Genomic DNA, 22,335 nt, shown 5'->3' with positions numbered 1-22,335 from the left:
CTACTAAACGGACTTGGAAAAATCCCAAATCCCAGGAATAACATGTATAGAATGTTTGTACGTTTGGGAAGCTTGCCAGGTGCCCTTGGCCTGGATTGGCCGCTGTCGTGGACAAGATGCTGGGCTCGATGGACCCTTGGTCTTTTCCCAGTATGGCATTACTTATGTACTTAAGTACTTATGAGCCATGTTAAAAAGTGGCCAGTGCATGGGTTTCCCGCATGCTTTGGCCATTTTTACCGTGACCGTAAAACCCTTGATTTCAATGGCGGCAGTAAACAGCCATACGCTAATAAAAACATCGGCGTGCGTCCGTTTACTACCTGAGCCCTTCTCGCCTCCTATTTAGCAGGCGGTAAGGACTCACGTGCTACTCATGCGGTAATCGGGCGGGCACAGCAATGACCATGTGCATGCAGGAAACAGCGTGTGCTGAACACAGTGCCGCTGGGCGCAACCGGCAGTAGTGCTGTTTTCCCATGTGCTAGCCCTGCCACCCTTTAGTGAAAGGGCCCCTAAGTGGGCGTTAGCACTTCATGCAGGACCCCCTACATTTTTGATGGCCCACTAACCGTGCACATTAACAAATTCAGGTCCCTAGAAAGTACACAACACAGACAGGTTGGCTAATTTTTGAAGACCCTAGAACTTCATGTGAATTTCTTATTGTCTCTGAATGGTGGTGTCCCCTCCCCCCAGATGCAGTTTTCAAACTAGACCCCCCCCCCCCATTGCTGCAAAATCAGTCATACCCAGATGATCAAATGCCCCGCGCTGTTCCAAACAGCGCTCTAAAAATAGCACTGGAACAGCGCGGGGCATTATTAGACCTGTGATTAGAGATAATGACAAGCAAATCTAAGCACACAATTCTCTCTGATCATGGGGTAGCCCAAACCTGTCAAACACAGGGGCTGGAGGTCCATGGGACCATCAGACCCCAACTACCCCTGCCCTGAGCAAGGCAAAACATGGGCCCCGACGACCCCCCCCCCCCCCCCCAGGTTCAAGGAGTGCTGGAGATCCAGTGGGTCTCCAGCCCCCTCTAACTCCCCTCAGCATTTCTAAAAGGTCCCTGGTGGCCCAGTGGGCAACCGACTCCCCCCCCCCCAGCGACAGGGGACCTGGAGGTCCTCCGGTCCCCCCGACACCCCCCACCAGGTTCAAGGAGGGCTGGAGATCTGGTGGGTCTCCAGCCCCCCGCCTAACCCCCTAGCATTAACAAGGGGTCCCTGGTCCAGTGTCAATCCCCCTACCCCCCAACACCCCCTACCTTGAGTTGGAGGAGGGAGATAGCCTGCCTCTCTCCTCTTCCTTCGACGCTGCCTGCAAAATGGGGGCGCCCAGCCCTGCCCATTGTATCCTGGGATGCGCTGGGCGGGGCTTCACACCATATAAGGGAGTTTCTCAGTGTTTTTAAAAGATTCTTTGAAAACTACCAAAGGAGAAAATAACAGCAGTGAATTGTGCTGCATTTTCTTTGGAGAGGGAAGGGAACACCCCCTGACTCTGTGGTCCTTTCTGTAATTTTTGCCTAAGGACGAGGAATTTGAACCTTATGCCACTGGCGCCGGATGTGCTGGTAATTTTTGTAATGGGAACAGATATATTTGGATGACCTACTACTAACCCTAATTCATTCTGTGCTCTGTTTCCACTAATTGTTCTGTGGGTGTAGATGTGCCAATATTAACTCAGGGGCCCTTTTAATAAAAAGCATTAAAGTCTGGGCTGAATGCATTTTGACATGCGAGTTTCCCATACGCTAAGCCCAGATGTAATGCATAAGTATTTAGGGCTTTTATTTTTTTTGCAGGTCCTGCACTAACTTTTCATTAGCACATGGGACTTGCAAAACAATTAGGGGTCCTTTTACTAAAGTGCGCCGAAAAGTGGCCTGTTCTGGTTTAGACGCATGCATTGGACGCGCACAGGTCCATTTTTCAGCGCACCTGCAAAAAAGGTCTGTTTTTTGGGGGGGGGGGGGGGCCGAAAATGGACGTGTGGCAAAATAAAAATTGGCAGACATCCATTTTGTGCCTGAGACCTTACCGCCACCCATTCACTTAGCGGTAAGGTCTCACGCATTAACCGGGCGGTAATCGCCAACGTGAGTAAAATGCCAATTACTGCCCAGTTAGCGCCGTGCTGCGCCAGAAAATAGTGGATGCATGGAAAAAATGAAATTACCGCCCAGGCGACGCGCTAGCTGGACAATGCTTCTATGCCTATTCCCCGTCCGTGACACACCCCATCCCAAAAATATATTTTTTTAATTAAATAACACGTGGCACAAACTGGCAAAGTGTTTTACGTTAAGCCTTTATTCACACGCTAACTCCCGGATTCTATAAATGGCACCTAAAATTGTGCGCGATCCTGAGATCCAGATGCAGATAAATTAGTTAACGAGCCATTAACAATCAGTAATTGGATGTTAACAATCAATTATTGACTCTAATTTGCTGTAATTGGATTTGTGCACAGAGCTGGCTGCATGCGGTTTTATAAAGATCTATGCCCAAATCTTCTCGTGTGCAACCCAAAAGAGGGTGTGGCTATGGGAGGGACAAGGACGGGTTAAGAACCTTCCAAAGAATTACGTGCATTGTTAGGGGGCTGTGCGCCAGGATTTACACCAGGTTACAGTTGGTGTAAGTCCTCACACCCAAAGTTGGGTGCTGAAATACGCGCTAAGCGCTATTGTATAAACCGTGCTCAGCCCGGAGCGCCCTTTACAGAACAGTACTGAGCACGGATTTTTCCTGGTGCCTACTTTACAGCACCATTTACTGAATCCTGCCCTAAATGCACAATCCTCCAGATTCTATATATTGCGCCTAGCGTTCCGCACCAGAATCCAAGCATATTCTATAACAATGCGCGTAACTTTATTGGCCTAACAAGCCAGCGTTGTTAACAACACTTAGCAAGCAATAATGAGCACTAATTGGCAATAATTAGAATTTACGCGCACAACTCCCTAAGCATATTCTGCAACGCACTTCACCTAAATTTTAATGTGTGCAGGAAAGAAGGGGCAGGGAAATGGGCATTTCATGGGCATTCCAAAATTTACATGTGTTGTTAATTCTACCTGCCAAGATTTACACCACGTTTTCCTTGGTGTAAATGGATGCGCTTAGTTTTAGACGCTAGGATATCAACCAAACGTATTCTGTATACCACATCTAAATCTAGGCGCCGCTTATAGAATACGCTTAGGTGGACATGTTTTCCGCATGAATTTTTTAAGCGCCATATCTAGAATCTGGCCCAATAGGGCTTATTAATGCCCTTTTGCAAAAAGGCCCCTGAGTCTTTTACAAAACAAAAAAAAAAGTCACTGTGACATTCCCTTATAAAGGCGTGCAAATATTTACCTAAATTATCTGTTTTAAAAACACTGCTTTTAGGTGCCCCTGCTATAGAAAATTACTATAGAACCCCAAGTTATGTCTACCGATATAATTAACATGAAAGGTTGCAATGAACTATATTATGCTTCATAAATATTTTAGGAGATTCTTGAAGGCAGCCTGTATTTATTGCCGAGTGATGCTAAAGTAGAGCATCTTCAGTGTAATACATGTCATCCCCTGCCATCTATTGAAATAAGCTTTGTAATTCTCTTCCAAAGGTCGCTCTGACACACATGACCTTTTAATTAATATGTTATACAGGATAAGGTTGTGTTGAGGTATCCTTCAAAGGATATTTGGTCGAATATAAAAAGGTGAACTAGTCAAAAATGTTTGGCGCACTGCCAGGAATCCAGACGTAACCACTGCATGTTAATGATAGGATGGGCAGACTCATGTGGACCCTGCTGGAAAGTTCTAACTCTGTTTTGATCTCCTCCTCCTTTTGGCTTCCAGCTCTAGGGGACTAGAGACTGGGATTTAAAACCATGAGCCTTCATTTACTACTACACAGGAATTTCACATCCTGCTTTATACCCTCCTCCCCCCAACCCACTCACTCACTCCCCAGCACTCCTAGTTTATTCATTGCGGTGAGGGAGCCATGCTGTACAGCCCCCCTTTGCAGCATTGAATCCAACCACTAGATGGCACCACTGATCCCTCTAAGCTGAGTGGGGGTCCTCCAACTGCATTGCTACCAGTAGGGGGTGGTGCTTCAATATTGTGTTTTCAGTCTCTAAGGACAGGCAGGTTCCCTAGAGTCCTGCAGAACATACCCGCCCCTCACCATTGAAAAAATGTGATAGTGAAACAGCACCCTCCCCCCCCCCCCCCCCCCCCCCGCAGGACTGTAGGTGTTCAATTCTGGTCGCCGCATCTCAAGAAAGATATAGTGGAACTGGAAAAGGTGCAGCGAAGGGCGACTAAAATGATAGCGGGGATGGGACGACTTCCCTATGAAGAAAGACTAAGGAGGCTAGGGCTTTTCAGCTTGGAGAAGAGACGGCTGAGGGGAGACATGATAGAGGTATATAAAATAATGAGTGGAGTGGAACAGGTGGATGTGAAGTGTCTGTTCACGCTTTCCAAAAATACTAGGGCTAGGGGGCATACGATGAAACTACAGTGTAGTAAATTTAAAACAAATTGGAGAAATTTTTCTTCACCCAACGCGTAATTAAACTCTAGAATTCATTACCGGAGAACATGGTGAAAGTGGTTAGCTTGGCAGAGTTTAAAAAGGGGTTAGACGGTTTCCTAAAGGACAAGTCCATAAACCACTACTAAATAGACTTGGGAAAAATCCACAATTCCAGGAATAACATGTATAGAATGTTTGTACGTTTGGGAAGCTTGCCAGGTGCCCTTGGCCTGGATTGGCCGCTGTCGGGGACAGGATGCTGGGCTCGATGGACCCTTGGTCTTTTCCCAGTGTGGCATTACTTATGTACTTATGTACTCTCGCTCAGCTTAGAGGGAACAATGAATGCCTTAAGTAATGGGCACATCTCCCTCCACTTTGGGGGCTGTGAACGCTTCCTCTGCAGCATCTCCAGCTGATCTGGGAAGCAGAAGGTCCAACTTGCATGGTAATGCACAGCACTACGCCTAGGCCATCGGACCAGCTGCTTACCTCTATGTTACCAGCTGAACCATTCATAGAAAGGAAGGTGCCATTTTTCATAAGCTTTGTAAACGGCAAAGAGGGAGCAACAGAGGGCAAAAGAGCAAGTTTCTCCTCTCTCCCTTTTAGAAACTGTTAGGTGCATTTTTTGCATTTCCCAGAATTGATGAGTTAAGTTCCAAAACCTGTTAAGTATATTTTTGTGAAAAATGAGTTCATACCAGAAACAGACTACCTACATAGTTAGCTGTAGGATGTATGAAATTTGCTCTAAAAGGCATTTAGTCGTAAGGTATAAGATATCCATCCTTATGTTGATTGGGATTCTTGAAAATAAAAACTTTCATTTATCCAGAAATCAGACTTTCATAGATTTTGGAATTCACCTCTTCAATTGTTCTCTCAATCTGTCAAGCCCAGAGATGGCTGCATTTGGTTGTGAAATTCTGTAGGTGAATCCTGTTAAGATGGAAGGTATTATTTCACTGTGTGTTATTCTATTAATATGCTTTATTTATGTGAGGGGGGACCATGGGTCAATTTTAGCAGACAATGGAAAAGGTGGTGGTACTCAGTACCCCCAAGTACCACCTCAAAAAAAGCCTTGTCACTAACGCACCGTTTAACACGTGGAAGCAGGCAAACTTCCGCACAATCCCTTGACATGTTTGTGCAGTAGCCTGTTAGTGCTCGTTAACCGTGCATTAAGGGCTTAATCCTTTTAGTAAAAGGGTTCCAGTGACAGGTGTCAAAAATAAATTACAAAACTAAAAAAAACATATCATGAACATAAACAAGTAACAAGCAAAATGTTGTGTTTGTGCCTCAAGTAACAATTTTATTTGCTCCCTGAAGGTGAAACAGGGAGTCCTATGGAGACACAGTCGTCCCCCTCTCCACCGCCAAGTCCCTCGGACCAGGAGAAGATCCCACCAGAGCCCTTAAGTTTAACCCTAGAAAGCAGCAAAGAAAATCAACAGCCAGAGAGCAGATCCACATTGGCAATGACTGGGAAGACGTTCGTTGGCAGCCACATGCCTGTGGGCATTCAGGAAATAGTGGCCATGTCATCTGAGCTGGACACCTATTCAATCACCAAAAAGGTTAAGGAGGTGCTCACAGACAATAACTTAGGTATGAAAATGGGAATTTATCCACTTCCAGTATTGTGTTAGCAAAGCAGACAAAAAATATATCCAATGATTTGTTTCCCCTTTCTTTCGCATCATTTTCTATAGCTTTAAATTTAGCATATCTTGTTTGTGATACTGGTTCTTTGCATGTGATAAGAGAATATTTTTTGGGGGGGGGAGGGGTTGTCTGGCAAAGTGTACAGAAATTCAATTGTGATATCTCCACATTAACGCTAAAGCAAAAAGGGAAAAAAAGGAAAATAATCTGTCATCAAGCTTTTTACAATGTTAACCCCCCCCCCACCCCAACCTCAACCCCCAACTCTACCCACTAATTTATACCCCAAACACGGCAACACAAAGGATTAGTATCAACAATCCAGCGTGAACACACTTTTATACACCCCTCTCCCTTCCCTCCATGATATCTTCCCCCAACTGGTGCCTCTGGGCCTGGACTCTGCTAGCCCCCTTGTACAGGAGGGGTTGTCTTTTTTTCCTCCCAAACAGTCTATGCCATTTCCCTCATCACAGGCAGCTCAGTGAACCCTTACCGGCCCAAGAGCTAGAGAGGCATCTGAAGTGTATCCTCTGTGCCACTCACTAGCCGCAGAGGCAACCACATTAGCTACAGCCATCTACCTTCCTCGCCCCAGGCCTGAGTGCTCTATATCAGTGGCACGTCGAGACTTGACTATCTCTGATGGGATCAAATCCAGATCCTCTGTTCCATAGTACTATGACCTGAATCATGAGGCTGGTCCAAAGGATATTACTTTGTATGCAAATCAAGCAAATTATCTGATAGTGTATGATATTAATAACATTGAGCTTCCTGTTTGCCTTGTTTTTATGTAATGTGTTTTCAACTTAACCACGTACAAATAATTTAACTTATAACTTTTATTGCCAAGGTCAGAGATTGTTTGGTGAGAGTATTTTGGGTCTGACTCAGGGTTCGGTGTCAGATCTCCTCTCTCGACCCAAGCCATGGCACAAACTGAGCCTGAAGGGAAGAGAACCATTTGTACGTATGCAGTTGTGGCTCAATGACCCACGGAATGTGGAAAAACTCAGAGACATGAAGAAAATGGAAAAAAAAGGTAAGTTTAAGACACGTGGCACAGGCCACTGTAGCCAGATAGCAAAGATTATCCCTGGATTCTATAAAGGTAGCCCAAACTTGAGCGTAGATCCCAGATACACAAGCAAGCTAATTAGCCAATTAGGTACTAACAATCAGTTATTGGGGTTAATTGGCATCAATTTGGATTTGCACTTGCATCTACCCTAGTCCACTATTCTATAACATTCGCACCTAACTCTCATTGCATTCAACTCAAAAGGAGGTGTAGCCAAGGGAGGAGCATGGACCGGTCAAGGTTCATTTCCAGAAATGAGGTGCGATGTTACAGAATACTTGGATTTGCATGCCCAGCCGCCATTGGTTGAGCACAAGGGTTTACTGCAGGTTTCACCAGACGAAAGTGCTCGCACCCAAAGTTAGGCATCACAATCTGCTCAAAGCGCAATTCTATAAAAGGTGCTCTGCACGGAGCGCCCTTTATAGAATACTAGTTTAGCGTGGATCCTCTGGAGCAATTTATTGAATCCGGCCCTGTATATGTGTGGCAGAACTTACCTTGTTGTTGTCTGCTTGCAGATATTAATTAAAGCAGCTAAAATGTGTTGTTTGCTGAAGAAGGTAATTCTATAAACTAGAACCTAGAGGTAAGCGCCACTTACGAGGCACCTATGTGCTGTAGGTGCTCTTCTATAAGGTAGCGCCTAAGTACATTCCCCCCCTCCAAGATGATACACCTAAACATGTGCACACCAATGTTATAAGAACATAAGAGTAGCCATACTGGGTCAGACCAATGGTCCATCTAGCCCAGTATCCTGTTTCCAACAGTGGCCAAACCAGGTCCAAGTACCTGGCCGAAACCCAAACAGTAGCAACATCCCATGCTACCAATCCCAGGTAGTACTCTAGTATTCTATGATGAAATCTTGGCTCCAAGTTGATGTTCTAGAATTGGCACTGATCATTGGTGTGCCTAGACTGAGGTACCAGTTTATTGAATTACTGCCAAAGTGTAGATGTGTAGTATATATTCATCCCATCAGGCACTTGTGGAAAGAGAACATTGACAGACTGTGGATGCAATAGGAAGGAAACTGTGAAAGAATAACAACCCCTTTCAAGTGAAAAGCTTAAAGGAAAGGTGTGAACAAATCTGTGAATGTTAGAGGCAGTAAATCATGCCATTAAAATTGTGGAAAGAAAGCCCTAAGGGAGAATTAAAGGGGCATCCTCTCAGCTGGGTTCTACATTTGGAAATTTGCCAGCTGTGGTTGCTTTGCTGTGATAAGGTGTCATAGCCCCTGCTGTGAAATGTACAATGAACCACAATACTGTCTATGTCTGGTATTTATTTAAATTGTCAACCAAAGGTGTTTTATAAAAAAAAAAAAACTAACATCTTTCATTCTTTAGCTTATTTGAAGCGTCGGTATGGGCTAAGTCCTGGTTCAGATAGCGAGTCTTCCAATGCCCGGTCCGAGTGTGCAAGTCCTGGCATCCAGCCACAGGATCTGAGCCTTCTGCAGATGAAAAAGCCCAGAGTGGTCCTCGCCCCAGAAGAGAAGGAAGCGCTGAAAAAAGCCTACAAGCAGGAGCCTTACCCTTCCCAGCAGACCATTGAGCTCCTGTCTCTCCAGCTTAATCTTAAGACAAATACCGTGATCAACTGGTTCCATAACTATAGGTATGGTTACGTCCTTGACAGGGTTGGGCTGGTAACATTGGTTAGTTCTCTGGTGCCATTCATAGAATCAGATTTATTTATTGCATTTGTTTCCCACATTTTCCCACCTTTTTGCAGGCTCAATGTGGCTTACATTACATCATGAATAGTGGAAGTACATAGGAAAATAGACATTTAGTATTGCAAAGGATCTTGGGTAAAATGATAATGAGAAAGAATGATAGTATTATAGCGAGCAAATATCGAAAGGCATTTCTGGATATATGTGTAGGAGATCACATTTGTTGATCTTTTTGGTATACCTTGTTAAAGAGATGGGTCTTCAGTAGCTTGCGGAAGTTAGTTAATTCGTAGATCGCCTTTATCTCCTGGGCCTTGATTAGATATTGTGGTCCATATTTTATCTCTTGACCACTTCTGTGATGCTTGGAAAAGAGATTGCTCAGGGGGGATGTGATAGAGACGTGAGTGGTGTAGAACGGGTAAAAGTGAATTGATTTTTTTTTACTCTTTCAAAAAGTTCAAAGGCTAGGGGACACTCAATGAAGTTACATGATAATACTTTTAAAACGAATAGGAGGAAATATTTTTTCACTCAACAAATACTTAAGCTCTGGAACTCATTGCCACAGGATGCGGTTACCGCGGTTAGAATATCCGGGTTTTAAAAAGGTGTGGACGAATTCATTGTGGAAAAGTTCATCGTCTTCTATTGAGATATAAATGGGGAAAGCCACTACTTTTCTGTAGGGTTGGTAGCAAGGACCCTTGCTACTCCTTGAGATTCCGGAATCTTGCTGCTCTTTGGGATTCTGGAATCTTGCTGCTCTTTGGGATTCTGGAATCTTGCTGCTCCTTGAGATTCCGGAATCTTGCTGCTCTTTGGGATTCTGGAATCTTGCTGCTCTTTGGGATTCTGGAATCTTGCTGCTCCTTGAGATTCCGGAATCTTGCTGCTCTTTGAGATTCTGCCAGGTACTTGTGACCTGGCTTGGCCTCTGTTAAAAGCAGGATACTAGGCTAGATGGATCATTGATCTGACCCAGTATGGCTCTCTTTATGTAAAGGTCCCATCAAGGATCCATTTTTTTTAAATCAGGGCCCAATATTCTAAATCACTTATCTGTATAATGGCAGCCTCTATATACATAAGTACTCTATTGGTGATGTTTTATTGGTGCAAAACAGATAATGGGGCAATTCTATAAAGGGAGCTAGAAGATACGCACTCAAAATCTGTTCACTAAGATAATATTCTATAATGCATCTGGGCACTCAGATTCCATTATAGAATAAAAACTAAGTTGGAACGTGTAAATGTTAGCAGCTAAATGTTGGCACCTAGGAGTACATTATTACATAGGTTTGATGCCTAAGTGTGTGTCCCGCTCATTCTCTGCTCATGCCCTGCCACATGCATGCCCCCTTTCCAGTTATTCCCTAAAATACTTAGGGACCATTTTACAAAGGCGCACCAAAAAGTGGCCTGCGGTAGTGTAAGAGCATGTATTGGACGCACGCTGGACCATTTCACCACGTCTGGAAAAACAAGGGTTAGGGGGGGCGGGAAATGGGCGTGCGACAAAATGAAAACCAGCGCACATCTATTTGTGGCCTGAGCCCTTAATTCCACACATTGACTTAGCGGTCAGGGCTCACACGTTACCCACGCAGTAACCGTCCAGCGTGTGCCAACTGCCGATTACCCCGGAAACACCCCCCGCGGTAGAAACTAGAAAATTATTTTCTACCCATGTTTTTGATGCGCCAATTTCGGAATTAACGCCCGGGGCATGCAGTAGCGGGGCAGTAATGTTGATTTGTAAAAGGGCCCCTTAGGTGCTAATTTATAGAATAGCAACCAAGTACAATTAGGTGCCTAACTGGCCATTTGAGCCTTATTGGTACCTAACTTGTGATGCAGTTTGTGGAATTAGGGGGATAGTGCTGCTAAATTCTTACAGACCAACCTGCTACTATCTGGTTAGTGCCAGGCGGAGCACCTAACTCTATGGATAACCAGCACCATTCAGTTATTATAGAGCAATTCTATACATGCCCCTTTCATGGGTAAATGTGCTGTTATCTGTGTAGGTGGCAGCAACGTTGTTCTATAAGGGCATGCATAAGTGGCATAGCAAGGAAATGCAAGGGGGCATTCACATGGGTGTGGCTGCCGCTTTCATGTACACCTAAGTACATAAGTAAGTACATAAGTAATGCCACACTGGGAAAAGACCAAGGGTCCATCGAGCCCAGCATCCTGTCCACGACAGCGGCCAATCCAGGCCAAGGGCACCTGGCAAGCTTCCCAAACGTACAAACATTCTATATATGTTATTCCTGGAATTGTGGATTTTTCCCAAGTCCATTTAGTAGCGGTTTATGGACTTGTCCTTTAGGAAACCGTCTAACCCCCTTTTAAACTCTGCCAAGCTAACCGCCTTCACCACATTCTCCGGCAATGAATTCCAGAGTTTAATTGTGCGTTGGGTGAAGAAAAGTTTTCTCCGATTTGTTTTAAATTTGCTACACTGTAGTTTCATCGCATGCCCCCTAGTCCTAGTACTCGGCTCTGTGGCTATTGGAATTGTAAAGTTTGCCACTGTCAAGTTACCCTCGTATTTTCCAATGGAATCTAGGCACATAGAAGCCATAATGGAACAGGCTATCACCCGGCATTGGGCAGCTAAAAGGAAGTGCCCACTCAGAATTGCCCTCCATCTGTATAGCAAAAAACAGATGAATTTAAGCCAGCAAAAATGCCGTCCTAAATTTATCTATAGAGTTGTATGAGTAGCAGCTGAACATGGTCAGCCACCTCTATAGCGGCAGTGCTTGTCATTGTATTTGTATATTCAGCGCTGCCACTTCTGTGGATACCAGGGCTGAATGTACGTGAATTAAATAAATACTGCAGCTGCCATTTTAAAAACCACTGAACGCAGTATTTGAATGCTCCCCCAGGTGGGTGCATAGTCATGCACTATTATAAACAGGCATTAAAACAACTTTTTTTTTTATTGGTTGTATGATTTCACAGGTCACGTATGCGCAGAGAAATGCTAGTCGATGGGCTTCAGGATAATGACACAGACCAGGAGCCAAACAGCTGTGATGGCTTCACATCCACAAACAACCCTCACAAAGCTCCTGACCCCCCGAGTCCCAGCTCTGAAACGGAGGACAGAAAGCCAGAATGCAGCGATGTTCAGCCCAAGCTTCAGGCTGAGACGCGCAGCCCTCATACAGCATGCCAAGAAGCCCCGGGCAAAATCAAACAGGAGCACACAGAGGGCCATGGTGCAGAAAGCTCCTATGACAAGTGTGACTCTTGCAACCCAGAAGATGTACAAAATATTACTGCTCCTTCTCAGAAGCCTGCAGAACCTAAAGAGGAATGGACAGATGCACCTTGCAGTGATGATTTGCAAAACACCACCCACAATATTGGCAGTCCATCGAGGAGCGACGCTTTGTATAATCAAGCACACCCAGCCGGAGCTCCTGAGTGCGCGTCACGACACCCGCACCAGGAGAACGAGACAGCAGAACGACCACACAGTGATCCGATCAGCTTCAAGTCGGTGTCGGAGACCTCCCGCTGCAGTTTAGAAGTACCCCTGAACTCCCCCTCGGCTGCTTCCTCCCCAGGCTTGGTGATATCGGTTTCCCCCATCCCCTCCTCCTCTGCTCCCATATCCCCCTCTCTGCCCAGCACAACTTCTGTCAAAATGCAGACGCCAAGTCCCTCCACTGAGATGGGTTGCTTGCTTCCCAACGTAAAGCTCAGTACAACGATCAAAAGGAGAAACGAGAAGATGGCAAATTTGAACAATATAATCCACAGGCTGGAAAGGGCAGCTAATAAAGAAGAGACATTGGAGTGGGAATTCTGAATCATTTTCCACGTCAGGCTTTAGGAGTAGCCATCTTCCTCTTTGACAGCTAAACTTTGTGGAGCCAGCTGAAGGCACAGAGAGCTTGTGCCGAAAGGTTTCTTTTTATATTTCATGAAATGATCAGTTCTGAAGGGAGGAGGCGGCAAGAGGAAAAGCACTCTCAAAAAAAAAAAAGAAACTGATACCCAAAACGGCACATGACTGAAGAACAAAATACATCTCTGATTTAATTCTAAAACTTGGAACACTTTTAGAAGAAAATAAATATTTATAGACCTCTTTTAGATATTTTAATAAAGGAATTTATTAACAGCTTAAGCTGCTTTGGTATTAAAGATAGCTATTAAAAAAAAATCAAGTTGATATAGCAATTGTATCATTAAATGTACACTGAAGTCCTGTAGTTTGCCACTGGATGAGATTAAGAGTATTGTTCAAAGCCATTGAGAAGCACTATGAAACTGACCAAATTTACTAGGTTTTCCATAACAGATTTTCTACATTTGTCTATGAGACAGTACATTACACCGTCTGACGAGAGCGCACGATAGTCCGAAAGACTCTAAATTGCAACCTTGATGACATCAAGTGTGTATTTAGTTCTGGTGGTATGTTTTGAATCATTTGTAGCCCAAGGAACGTCCTGTGCAGTTGTATATGTTGTAGAGAACATCCACAGAAAAGCCTTCACTGAACCAATGTAGCATAGTACAAAACTGATCCCTTACATGCCCCCTCCAGTTAGCAACCCAAGAATAGCTCGGAAAACAGGGACACCGGCTGGCAAAAACATATTTAACGAGATACGTAGATTGTCTGTCCATTTGCAAACTGACTTGCCATGTGTGAGAGTTTAAGAAATGGAAAATGTCACCGGGAGTTAAATGTCCTTAATATGTCTGGTTTGACAGGAATCACCCTGAATCTTAATCGCAGTGACAGAGCTTAAAGCATTGTATAATGGGCATTGCCTGCTCCTTTGAGCAGGTGTCTTTTGAATAAAACTCGAACTGTATTCTTATACAGTCTTTAAAGGGCCACTTATCTTTCGTTCTCTGAGCCTTAGTGTGCGGGACATCAGTAAAAATAAAATAGCTCAAATACTGTCAATCTTTTTTTTGTTTATTTTTAACCTTGAATATTTTCAAAGATTGAAGCACCTTCTTGCAGAGAGATTTAGGACTATGGAAGGCCCTTTAGGGCCAAAAGCACTAAGAACTAACTTAAATATTATAGGTGTAAATATGTGTTGAATTCTGCTACAGTAAAAACATTTTATTTTCCAGTTTGTCAGCTTCAGATGGTCATTGAGCAAAGTTGCAGATTCCATTGCTTCGTTCTAAAATAGAAATGGCTGGAGGGAGTTATTGTTATAAAAGTTTGGTAAAATAAAGGTGATCTGAATGTGGCTGGCTCAGCTGATATCCATCAGTTCAGAAATTCTGTCTACATGGGTTCAGTGCAGCGATATTAGGCACCCTAAGGAAGCCTTCAACCTTGTGCTCTTTTCAGTTACCTTCCAGGCATCAGGTCCCCCCCCCCCCCCCCCCCGTCACCCAAAAAATGTCAGTTAAACTGAACAATCATGACAACACCGACGACGCCCCTCCAAGAACAAATTTGTAAGAACGCACCGTTCCTTATGAACATCAACTTCTGTTGTGCTTCATACGTAAAGTATACATATCACGGAGATAATGTTATCAGCATTATGCAGGATATACATGCAGAGAGAGAGAGAGTGCACCCACTTCTACATAATCAACATATAGGTGTTTCCTGGGACCTAGTTTGGGAGGATCTGGGGCTGAATCGTGATGTGTGAGCATATTTTGTAGAATATATGTGAACACTTACGTACGGTGCATGCACAGATTTACAGAGCAGAACAGGTGTCAGTTTGTGCCTGAGGATTTTTGCACCGCTGGGGCTGGCCTGGGTGCCTATTTTGTATCTACTGTTTTATAAAAGCATCCTAAATAAAGGTAAACCAATAACGAACTACAATTTAAAAAAAAGGAATTGTTCGACAGAACATTTTCTATATAATTGAAAAAAATATGTCATTAAAAAAAATAGATGTGATCATCATAACCGAGGCTTACTTTTCCACATGTGACTGCCTTCTGTAAACCTAATCATTAGCTCCACAATAATGAGGAAAAAAAAAAAACCTAACTTGAAAATCTTTATCAAAAAATCATTTCACATGAACAGAATAATCACAAAAATAGAGCTGGGAAAATCAGCAATTACTTAACAGAGCGATCCTTTTACTAAGCCACAGTGAAAAGTGGCCCCCGGTAGTGTGGGTGCATGTTTTTGGCATGCAGTGGGCTGTTTTGTACCATGGCTGGGGAAAAAGGCATTTTTCAATGGGGCAGTAAATGGCCATGCACTGAAATTAAACATAGCGCATGGTTATTTACTGCCTGCGCCCTTACCGCAACCCATTGACCTGGCGGTAAGGGCTCACGTGCTACTCGTGCGGTAATCATGCAGCATGCGCCTGTATGGCCACACTGCTGATCACCGCTGGGAACACCTAAAATGGCAGAAAAGAGAAAACTATTTTCTACTGCGGGAAACAGCGCACGCCGACTGCGAAACTACTGCAGTGTGCCCACGCTACCCCTGCGGTAGTGCTGATTGGTGCGCGCTAGCTGCGTATTAGCCCTAAAAGGACCCCTGAATCAGAATCTACAGATCACCTACATGATCACGTTTTGAGTATAGACTCTGCATTTTTTTTTTTTCAAACTATCCAGCTCCAGAGAAAATTTCAAATCTTATTCCTGTCGACTTCATCTACATTTGTTATAAAGACACTTTGAAGTCTTTTCCGGAGCTGGATAATTCGAAAAATGCAACACCCTGTCGCTGAGCCTATACTCAAAATGGGATCAAGTTGGTGATCGGTGGATGCTGACTCGGTTAAGTAATTGCTGATTTTTCCAGCTCTATTTTTGTGATTATTCTGTTCATGTGAAATGATTTTTTGATAAAGATTTTCAAGTTAGTTTTTGATTCATTATTTTGGGACTGATGATTAGGTTTACAGAAGATCCTACTATGTTGTATACATGTGGAAAAGTAAGCCTCTTCTGATGATCCCATATATCTATAATAATAATTCTCACCCCGGGAAGCACTGCCTGTCAGCACCATTCACTGTCACTCATGCACCAATCACTGTCACTCATAGACCCGCCCTCAGCCACACCTCTTCCGCACATAATTCGCAACCCCAACGTTCTAAGTGAAGCTGCAACTTCCGGAATTTGAGGTTCCAGAGATGGGAATTTTCCCCCATGACTGTCCGCCCCGCCCTCGCGTCGGAACGTTATGATGTCCTCATGACGTCTGACCAGCATCACCGCCCTGCCCTCGCCTCACGTCGAGGGCGGGTGAAGATACCAGACAATACAAACACCGTGATACCGCCGCAAGCCCCCCTACACGCCATGATGTCGAGGGTGGGTGAAGATAACATACAATACAAACGCCGCGATCCTGCCCCAAACCCCCTACAAACTACACCCGCCCTGCCCTCGCGTCTACATGTCGAGGGCGGGTGAAGATAACACACAATACAGACGGAGTTCCACACCTTGCCTTTATCAGCGCCACAGAGGAGCGCGAGGGGGACACCGAAGAAAATGCACCGGTGTTCAATAACAAAAGAAAAACATTAACTTTATCGCCGCCGCAGAGGAGTGCGAGGGGGACAGCGTAGAAAATGCAGCGGCGTTCAGTAACAAACTAAAAACATTAACACACAACTGGACTCCTTACTCCACCAGTTCACACAGAACAGACGATTACCATGCTATGCAGGACTGACATAACTCTCCTTCACTGGCAGGCAGGCGGGCAACGGGGGGGGGGGGGGGGGGGCGACACCCTGCCACACACTCTCATTCACACACACACACTCTCTCACAAACACACACACACAATCACTCTCTCTCTCTCTCACTCACAAACACACACATGCATCTGCCAGGGAGGGAGGGAAGGAAGGAAGGAAGGGGGCCTCCCTCGGGGAGGGGGCCCACCCTGGCACACACTGCCACACACTCTCATTCCCACACACACACACTCTCATTCCCACACACACACACACACTCTGTCTGTCAGAAACACACACTTGCACCTATGAGGGAGGGGGCCACCCTGGCACAAAATCCCTTTCAAAACATTGCACAAAACAAATACCTTGCTAGCGCCCGTTTCATTGCTCTCAGAAACGGGCCATTTTTACTAGTTTTTTAATAAGTCACATTTTTTCAATTATATAGAAGATTTTTTTGTTGAACAATTGAGTTTCTTCAAAGGTGTGTTTTTTTTTAGTAACAGTAACCTTTATAAAAGAGGCTTAGAATTGGCATCTATTTTCACCTTTGACCTATGCACCCACAGCAATTTTCAACAACCATTTCCCCAGGTAAATAGCTGTTTGAAAAGTGTCCACACACCTTGTATGTGAAATGATGGTTCTTTGACTTTATGTGGCATCCAGACTTACTTGATTGGCTTTGGCTGCAGCTGCTCTTTGCCGACCCCTAGTTTGCCTAATGGTTTCGGTGGCCCTGTAGCTGCATCAAAAGGGAACAGTGGTGAGCATGCTGGTCTCATGAGTGTGAGGAGACTATGATTTCAGTTTAAATGGTTTTAGGGCATTTTGGGTCTTTCCGCTGAGAAAAGTGTTGGAGGAGGTTTTAGTAAAATCCCAAATTCAACTTTAGCCTCACTGTACAAAAGAAAGATGAGCATCTCCACTCTGTGCAAAGAGTAGTAGAGTTATGGCATTTCAGTAGGTCACATCCACCTGTAAGCAGACAGCTGCAGAACATTCCAGTGATTTGATAAAGATATGAAGCGGCTAGAAATACTGGGGTCGATATTCAGAGCTAATTAACCAGGCAGGAGAGGCTTCTTTCCACTTACTAGTGACGCTGAATATCTTATCTGGCTACTGTGGCACTGTATGGTTAGAGCTGGTAGAGTCAGTGTAGATCCAGGAATGGAAGGAATAGCATAATGGTTAGTGCAGTGGCCGGGGAACCAGATTTGATTCCCACTGCAACTCCTTGTGTCTCTGGGCAAATCCTTAACCCTCTATTGCCCCAGGTACAAAATAAGTACCTGTATAAAATACGTAAAGCGCTTTGACTGTAACCACAGAAAGGCAGCATATCAAGTTCTATCCCCTTTCCTTACTCGGGCACCAGTGATATCCAGGAGCAGTACCTGGAAAACCGGTTAACGTAAGACAACAAGTTAACCAGATACCTGTCTGGCGGGCCGATGCTCAGAACTCTTGAGCTATATGGAACAGCGACCGACCAATATCTTGGGAGCAGTGCAGAAAAATAGCAACCCAATGCTCAACTGTAAAAACATGCAAATGATATGCAGTCTTTCACCAAAAGCAAGGAGGAGGAACATGCCTAGTGCATGCACACAAGAGTTTCACAGTAAGCAGAACTCTTGTACGCATACGCCAGGCAACCCCAAAAGCAAAGCACACATCGGCACCATTCTTTAAATATAAGATGTTCAAAATCTTTTTTTCACCTGAAAACACTTATATTTAAATGTATAAAAAGGTGTTTGCTTTCACTGTTGGCACACGTTCGTCTCTCACTACCAGTGCTTAGGGGACTTGCACAGGCTTCCTTCTCCTTCCAAATTAAATAAAAAACAGATTTTAAAGAAAAAATCATGGGAAATCCTCTCTTTAAACTCCCCAACGCCAGCTCTGAGCTGGCATTAGGTTTTCAGCGGTAAGGGTGGCTTTGTTTTGGGCACTGTTCTCTGGGCATTGGGAGGCAATAAGAAATGACCTGATTAACATGCATTTCAGTACATTTAAATACTATTTGCGCTAATCTGTGGTGCCCACCAGTGGCGTCGCGAGGGCAGCTGACACCCGGGGCGGATCGCTGCTGTGCACCCCCCGCCAGGTGCAGCGCGACGCACCCTCCCCCCTCCGTAGAGCAACCCCCCCCCGTGAGAACATACCTGGAAGGCGGTGCGGGGCGGGCGGGAGAGCCAATCTGCCGAGTGCACGCCGCTGGGGGGTGTCGGCGCCTCGCTGGTTCCTTGTTCTCTCTGCCCCGGAACAGGAACCTGTTCCAGGGCAGAGAGAGCAAGGAACCAGCGAGGCGCCGACACCCCCCAGCGGCGTGCACCCGGGGCGGACCGCCCCCCCTTCCTACGCCACTGGTGCCCATGTTGTTTCCTGTACTAGAGCCCTCTGAGCATTCTGTGCAGACTAATCAGCTCTAGCACTGGCATTACATAGTAAACATAGTAAATGACGACAGATAAAGACCTGTATGGTACATCCAGTCTGCCCAACAAGATAAACTCATTTTACATGGTATGTGATAGTACGTCCGGTAGAGCTATAGAAATGTTAAGTAGTAGTAGTATATGTATACCCGAGTTTGATTTGTCCTTGCCATCCTCAGGGCACAGACCATAGAAGTCTGCCCAGCACTGTTCTTGTACTAAAAGTTCTGAAGATTCTGGAATCCTAAAGAGTTACAAGATTCCGGAATCCCAATTAGTAGCAACATTCCAAGTAGAACCCCAAAGAGTAGCATAGTAAATGACGGCAGATAAAGACTTGTACGGTCCATCCAGTGTGCCCAACAAGATAAACTCATTTTTACATGGTATGTGATACTTTATATGTATACCCGAGTTTGATGTGTCCTTGCCATTCTCAGGGCACAGACCGTAGAAGTCTGCCCAGCACTGTTCTTGTACTAAAAGTTCTGAAGCTAACGTTGAAGCCGCTTAAAATTTACACTCCAGCCCATCCATATCTGTTTAGTCACGATCAGGGCATAGACGGCTGCCCAGCACTGGTTTTGCTTCCCCAATTACCGGTGTTGCCGGTTCTGAGCATTGGCCCACGGGTACCACTGCTGAAGGTCCGCATTGATATTTAGTGTCAAAAGTCAGGTAAGGGCCAGGACTGAATATCCCGTTCTAATTCAGCCAGCCACGGCCAGCACTTCAAGAATATCGCCCCACCCTTCTTAGAAAATCTATAAATTCCACCAGGATAAAAGTCTGGGATTACCATACCATAAAATCATAAATTGTACAGTGGTAAAAAAATGTTGTATTGCCACCAGATAACTGTTAAATGAAAGCTAAACTGCCTAGAGAATGTTTTCCATGCACCCAGACTATGCATTTGATAGTGTACAATTGTATCAAAATATAACATATTTTTCTATTTCGACAGCAATGAACAATAACTAGTTTTTCAATTTAAACATTTGGCCCTACGAAGACGAGAGTACCATCAAAGAATATTTTAGCAGCCACGGCCCAGTGCAAAACAAAGTGCATTTACTATTTCAATGTTTCTATTGTTTGAAAAGATGTCATGTGATATGTAGCTGTAAATGTTGTGATGACTATTCTGATTAGTGCGCTAGGCTGAGTTTTAGTGGAACGGGATTTGCTCAAGCACTTAGTCTAGCCATTGGAACACAGAAATCCCTGTTATACTAAAACCGGAGGGACAGTCAATGGTGATTTGTTGGGTTCATGTACTGTATTCAGTTTCTATGAGAAATTGAAGAACTTTGTTTAACAATAACATTATTAACAAGAAGTTGCTGTGAAGAGTCACTAAATACAGAATTGTATAATACATTTTATTTTGGAGTTCTAGTGTTTTTCATTACGAGCTGTTGTACCTGTGTTTGCTCAAGTTACTGTTCCCTTTCATTATGTTTGAAAACAGGTGTCTGCATTTTGAAAAACTGTTACCTAGGTTTTGACAGACTAAATAAATTTCCATCCACTCCACCAAGGGGGCAATTCAGCAACCAAGCGCTCCAAGTTAGGAGCCCAAATTACGCAGGCTTTGATCTTATCCTATAAGGGCAGTTACATACATAAGTATTTTTATGGGGCCCGATATTCCGCTTACGGCAGTAAGGTGTCCTAATTCAGTTAATGGACTGAACATCACCACTAACCAATTAAATAGTGACACCACCCAAACCCCGCCCCTGGACCGCCCCCCCTCCCCCCCCACCTAGTCAGTAAGGGAGTGTCTGATTAGAGCTGATATTCAGTGGCACCACCTGGTTAAGTGCAGCTGAATATTGGTGGTCAGCCAACTCAGGGGACCTTTTACTAAGGTGCGCCGAAAAATGGCCTGCACTGTTGTAGGCACGTGTATTGGATGCGCGCAGGTCCGTTTTTTTAGCATGCTTGCCAAAAAAGGCCTTTTTTTGGCTGAAAATGGACGTGTGGCAAAATAAAAATTGGTGCGCATCCATTTTGGGTCTGAGACCTTACCGCCACCCATTGACTTAGCGGTAAGGTCTCACACATGTAACTGGGTGGAAATTGTCAGCGTGCGTACACTGCCGATTACTGCCCGCTTAGCACCACGCGGTAGAAAATAAATAATTTCAGACGTGCGTAAAAAATGGAATTACTGCCCGGGGCTCATGGTTTCCGGGCGGTGGTTTCCAAATTGACATGCACAGGTGCCTATGTGCCTTAGTAAAAGGGCTCCTCAGCGGGGTTTAACCGGGTAGGAGCCTGTCCTGCCCAGTTAAAACCCTTTTGAATATTGGGCCTAGTGAACATTATCATGTCAGCATCTACATGCCTAGATGTAGGCCTGCCCACTTACACCATGTCAATAACAGGCGTAAAAGCGCACACCTACACGCAGCACAGTATTTTTGAAGTTACTCCTGGAAATATTGGACACTCCTATGTGCCCCCCCCCCCCCCCCCGTGTTCTCCCCATGAATGGCCCCTCAAATTTATACACTAAGGCAGTTGAGCACATAAGTTATAGAATACTGCTGAGCATGCGGCTAGTGCTTATGCACATAATTGTAACATTCATGTGCTTCAGTGTTAGCATTCTACAAATTATGCGCACAATTAGCACCTAACCTGTTATAGAATGAGGGACACTGTTCCCTCTAAGCTGAGTGGGAGTCAGTGGTATTCCTAGGGTGGCTGACACTCGGGGCGAATCGCCAATGCGCCCCCCCCCCCGGGTGCAGCGCGACCCCCCCCCCACCCTTGGCAAAAGGCCACCTCCCCCCGGCAAAAGGACACCCCCCCAGGTGCATTTTTACCTGTTGGGGGGGTGCCGCGTGCCTGTCGGCTTTGCTCGTTCCATGCTCCCTCTGCCCCGGAACAGGAAGTAACCTGTTCCGGGGCAGAGGGAGCACGGAACGAGTGGAGCAGACAGGCGCGCGGCACCCCCCCAGCGGCGTGCACCTGGGGTGGACCGCCCCCACCGCCCCCCCTTGGTACACCACTGGTGGGAGTCCTCCAACTGCATTGCTGCCAGTGGGGGGGGGGGGCGGTGCTTCAATATTGTATTTTCAATCACTAGAGACAGGCAGGTTCCCTGGAGTCCTGCAGAGCTTGCCTGTCCCTCACTATTGAAAATGTGATCGTGAAACAACCCCC

General features: G+C 45.1%; 1 protein-coding gene across 1 annotated transcript in view; it reads left to right on the top strand.

Moving 5' to 3' along the window:
- Window positions 1-16,005, top strand: part of CUX2 (cut like homeobox 2) — a 521,901-nt gene extending 505,896 nt beyond the window's left edge. The window contains exons 18-21 of the mRNA XM_030219071.1: window positions 5,905-6,183; window positions 7,097-7,285; window positions 8,683-8,953; window positions 11,997-16,005. Of these exons, the coding sequence (XP_030074931.1) occupies window positions 5,905-6,183; window positions 7,097-7,285; window positions 8,683-8,953; window positions 11,997-12,852 (1,595 nt within the window). The 3' untranslated portion in view covers window positions 12,853-16,005. The remainder of the gene's footprint in view (window positions 1-5,904; window positions 6,184-7,096; window positions 7,286-8,682; window positions 8,954-11,996) is intronic.
- The last annotated feature ends 6,330 nt before the right edge of the window (window positions 16,006-22,335 follow it).

Source organism: Microcaecilia unicolor, chromosome 11, assembly GCF_901765095.1.
Source record: "Microcaecilia unicolor chromosome 11, aMicUni1.1, whole genome shotgun sequence".
NCBI lineage: Eukaryota > Metazoa > Chordata > Amphibia > Gymnophiona > Siphonopidae > Microcaecilia > Microcaecilia unicolor.
The sequence above is the reverse complement of the archived record's forward strand: the minus strand, read 5'-3'. Positions and strand labels throughout refer to the sequence as shown.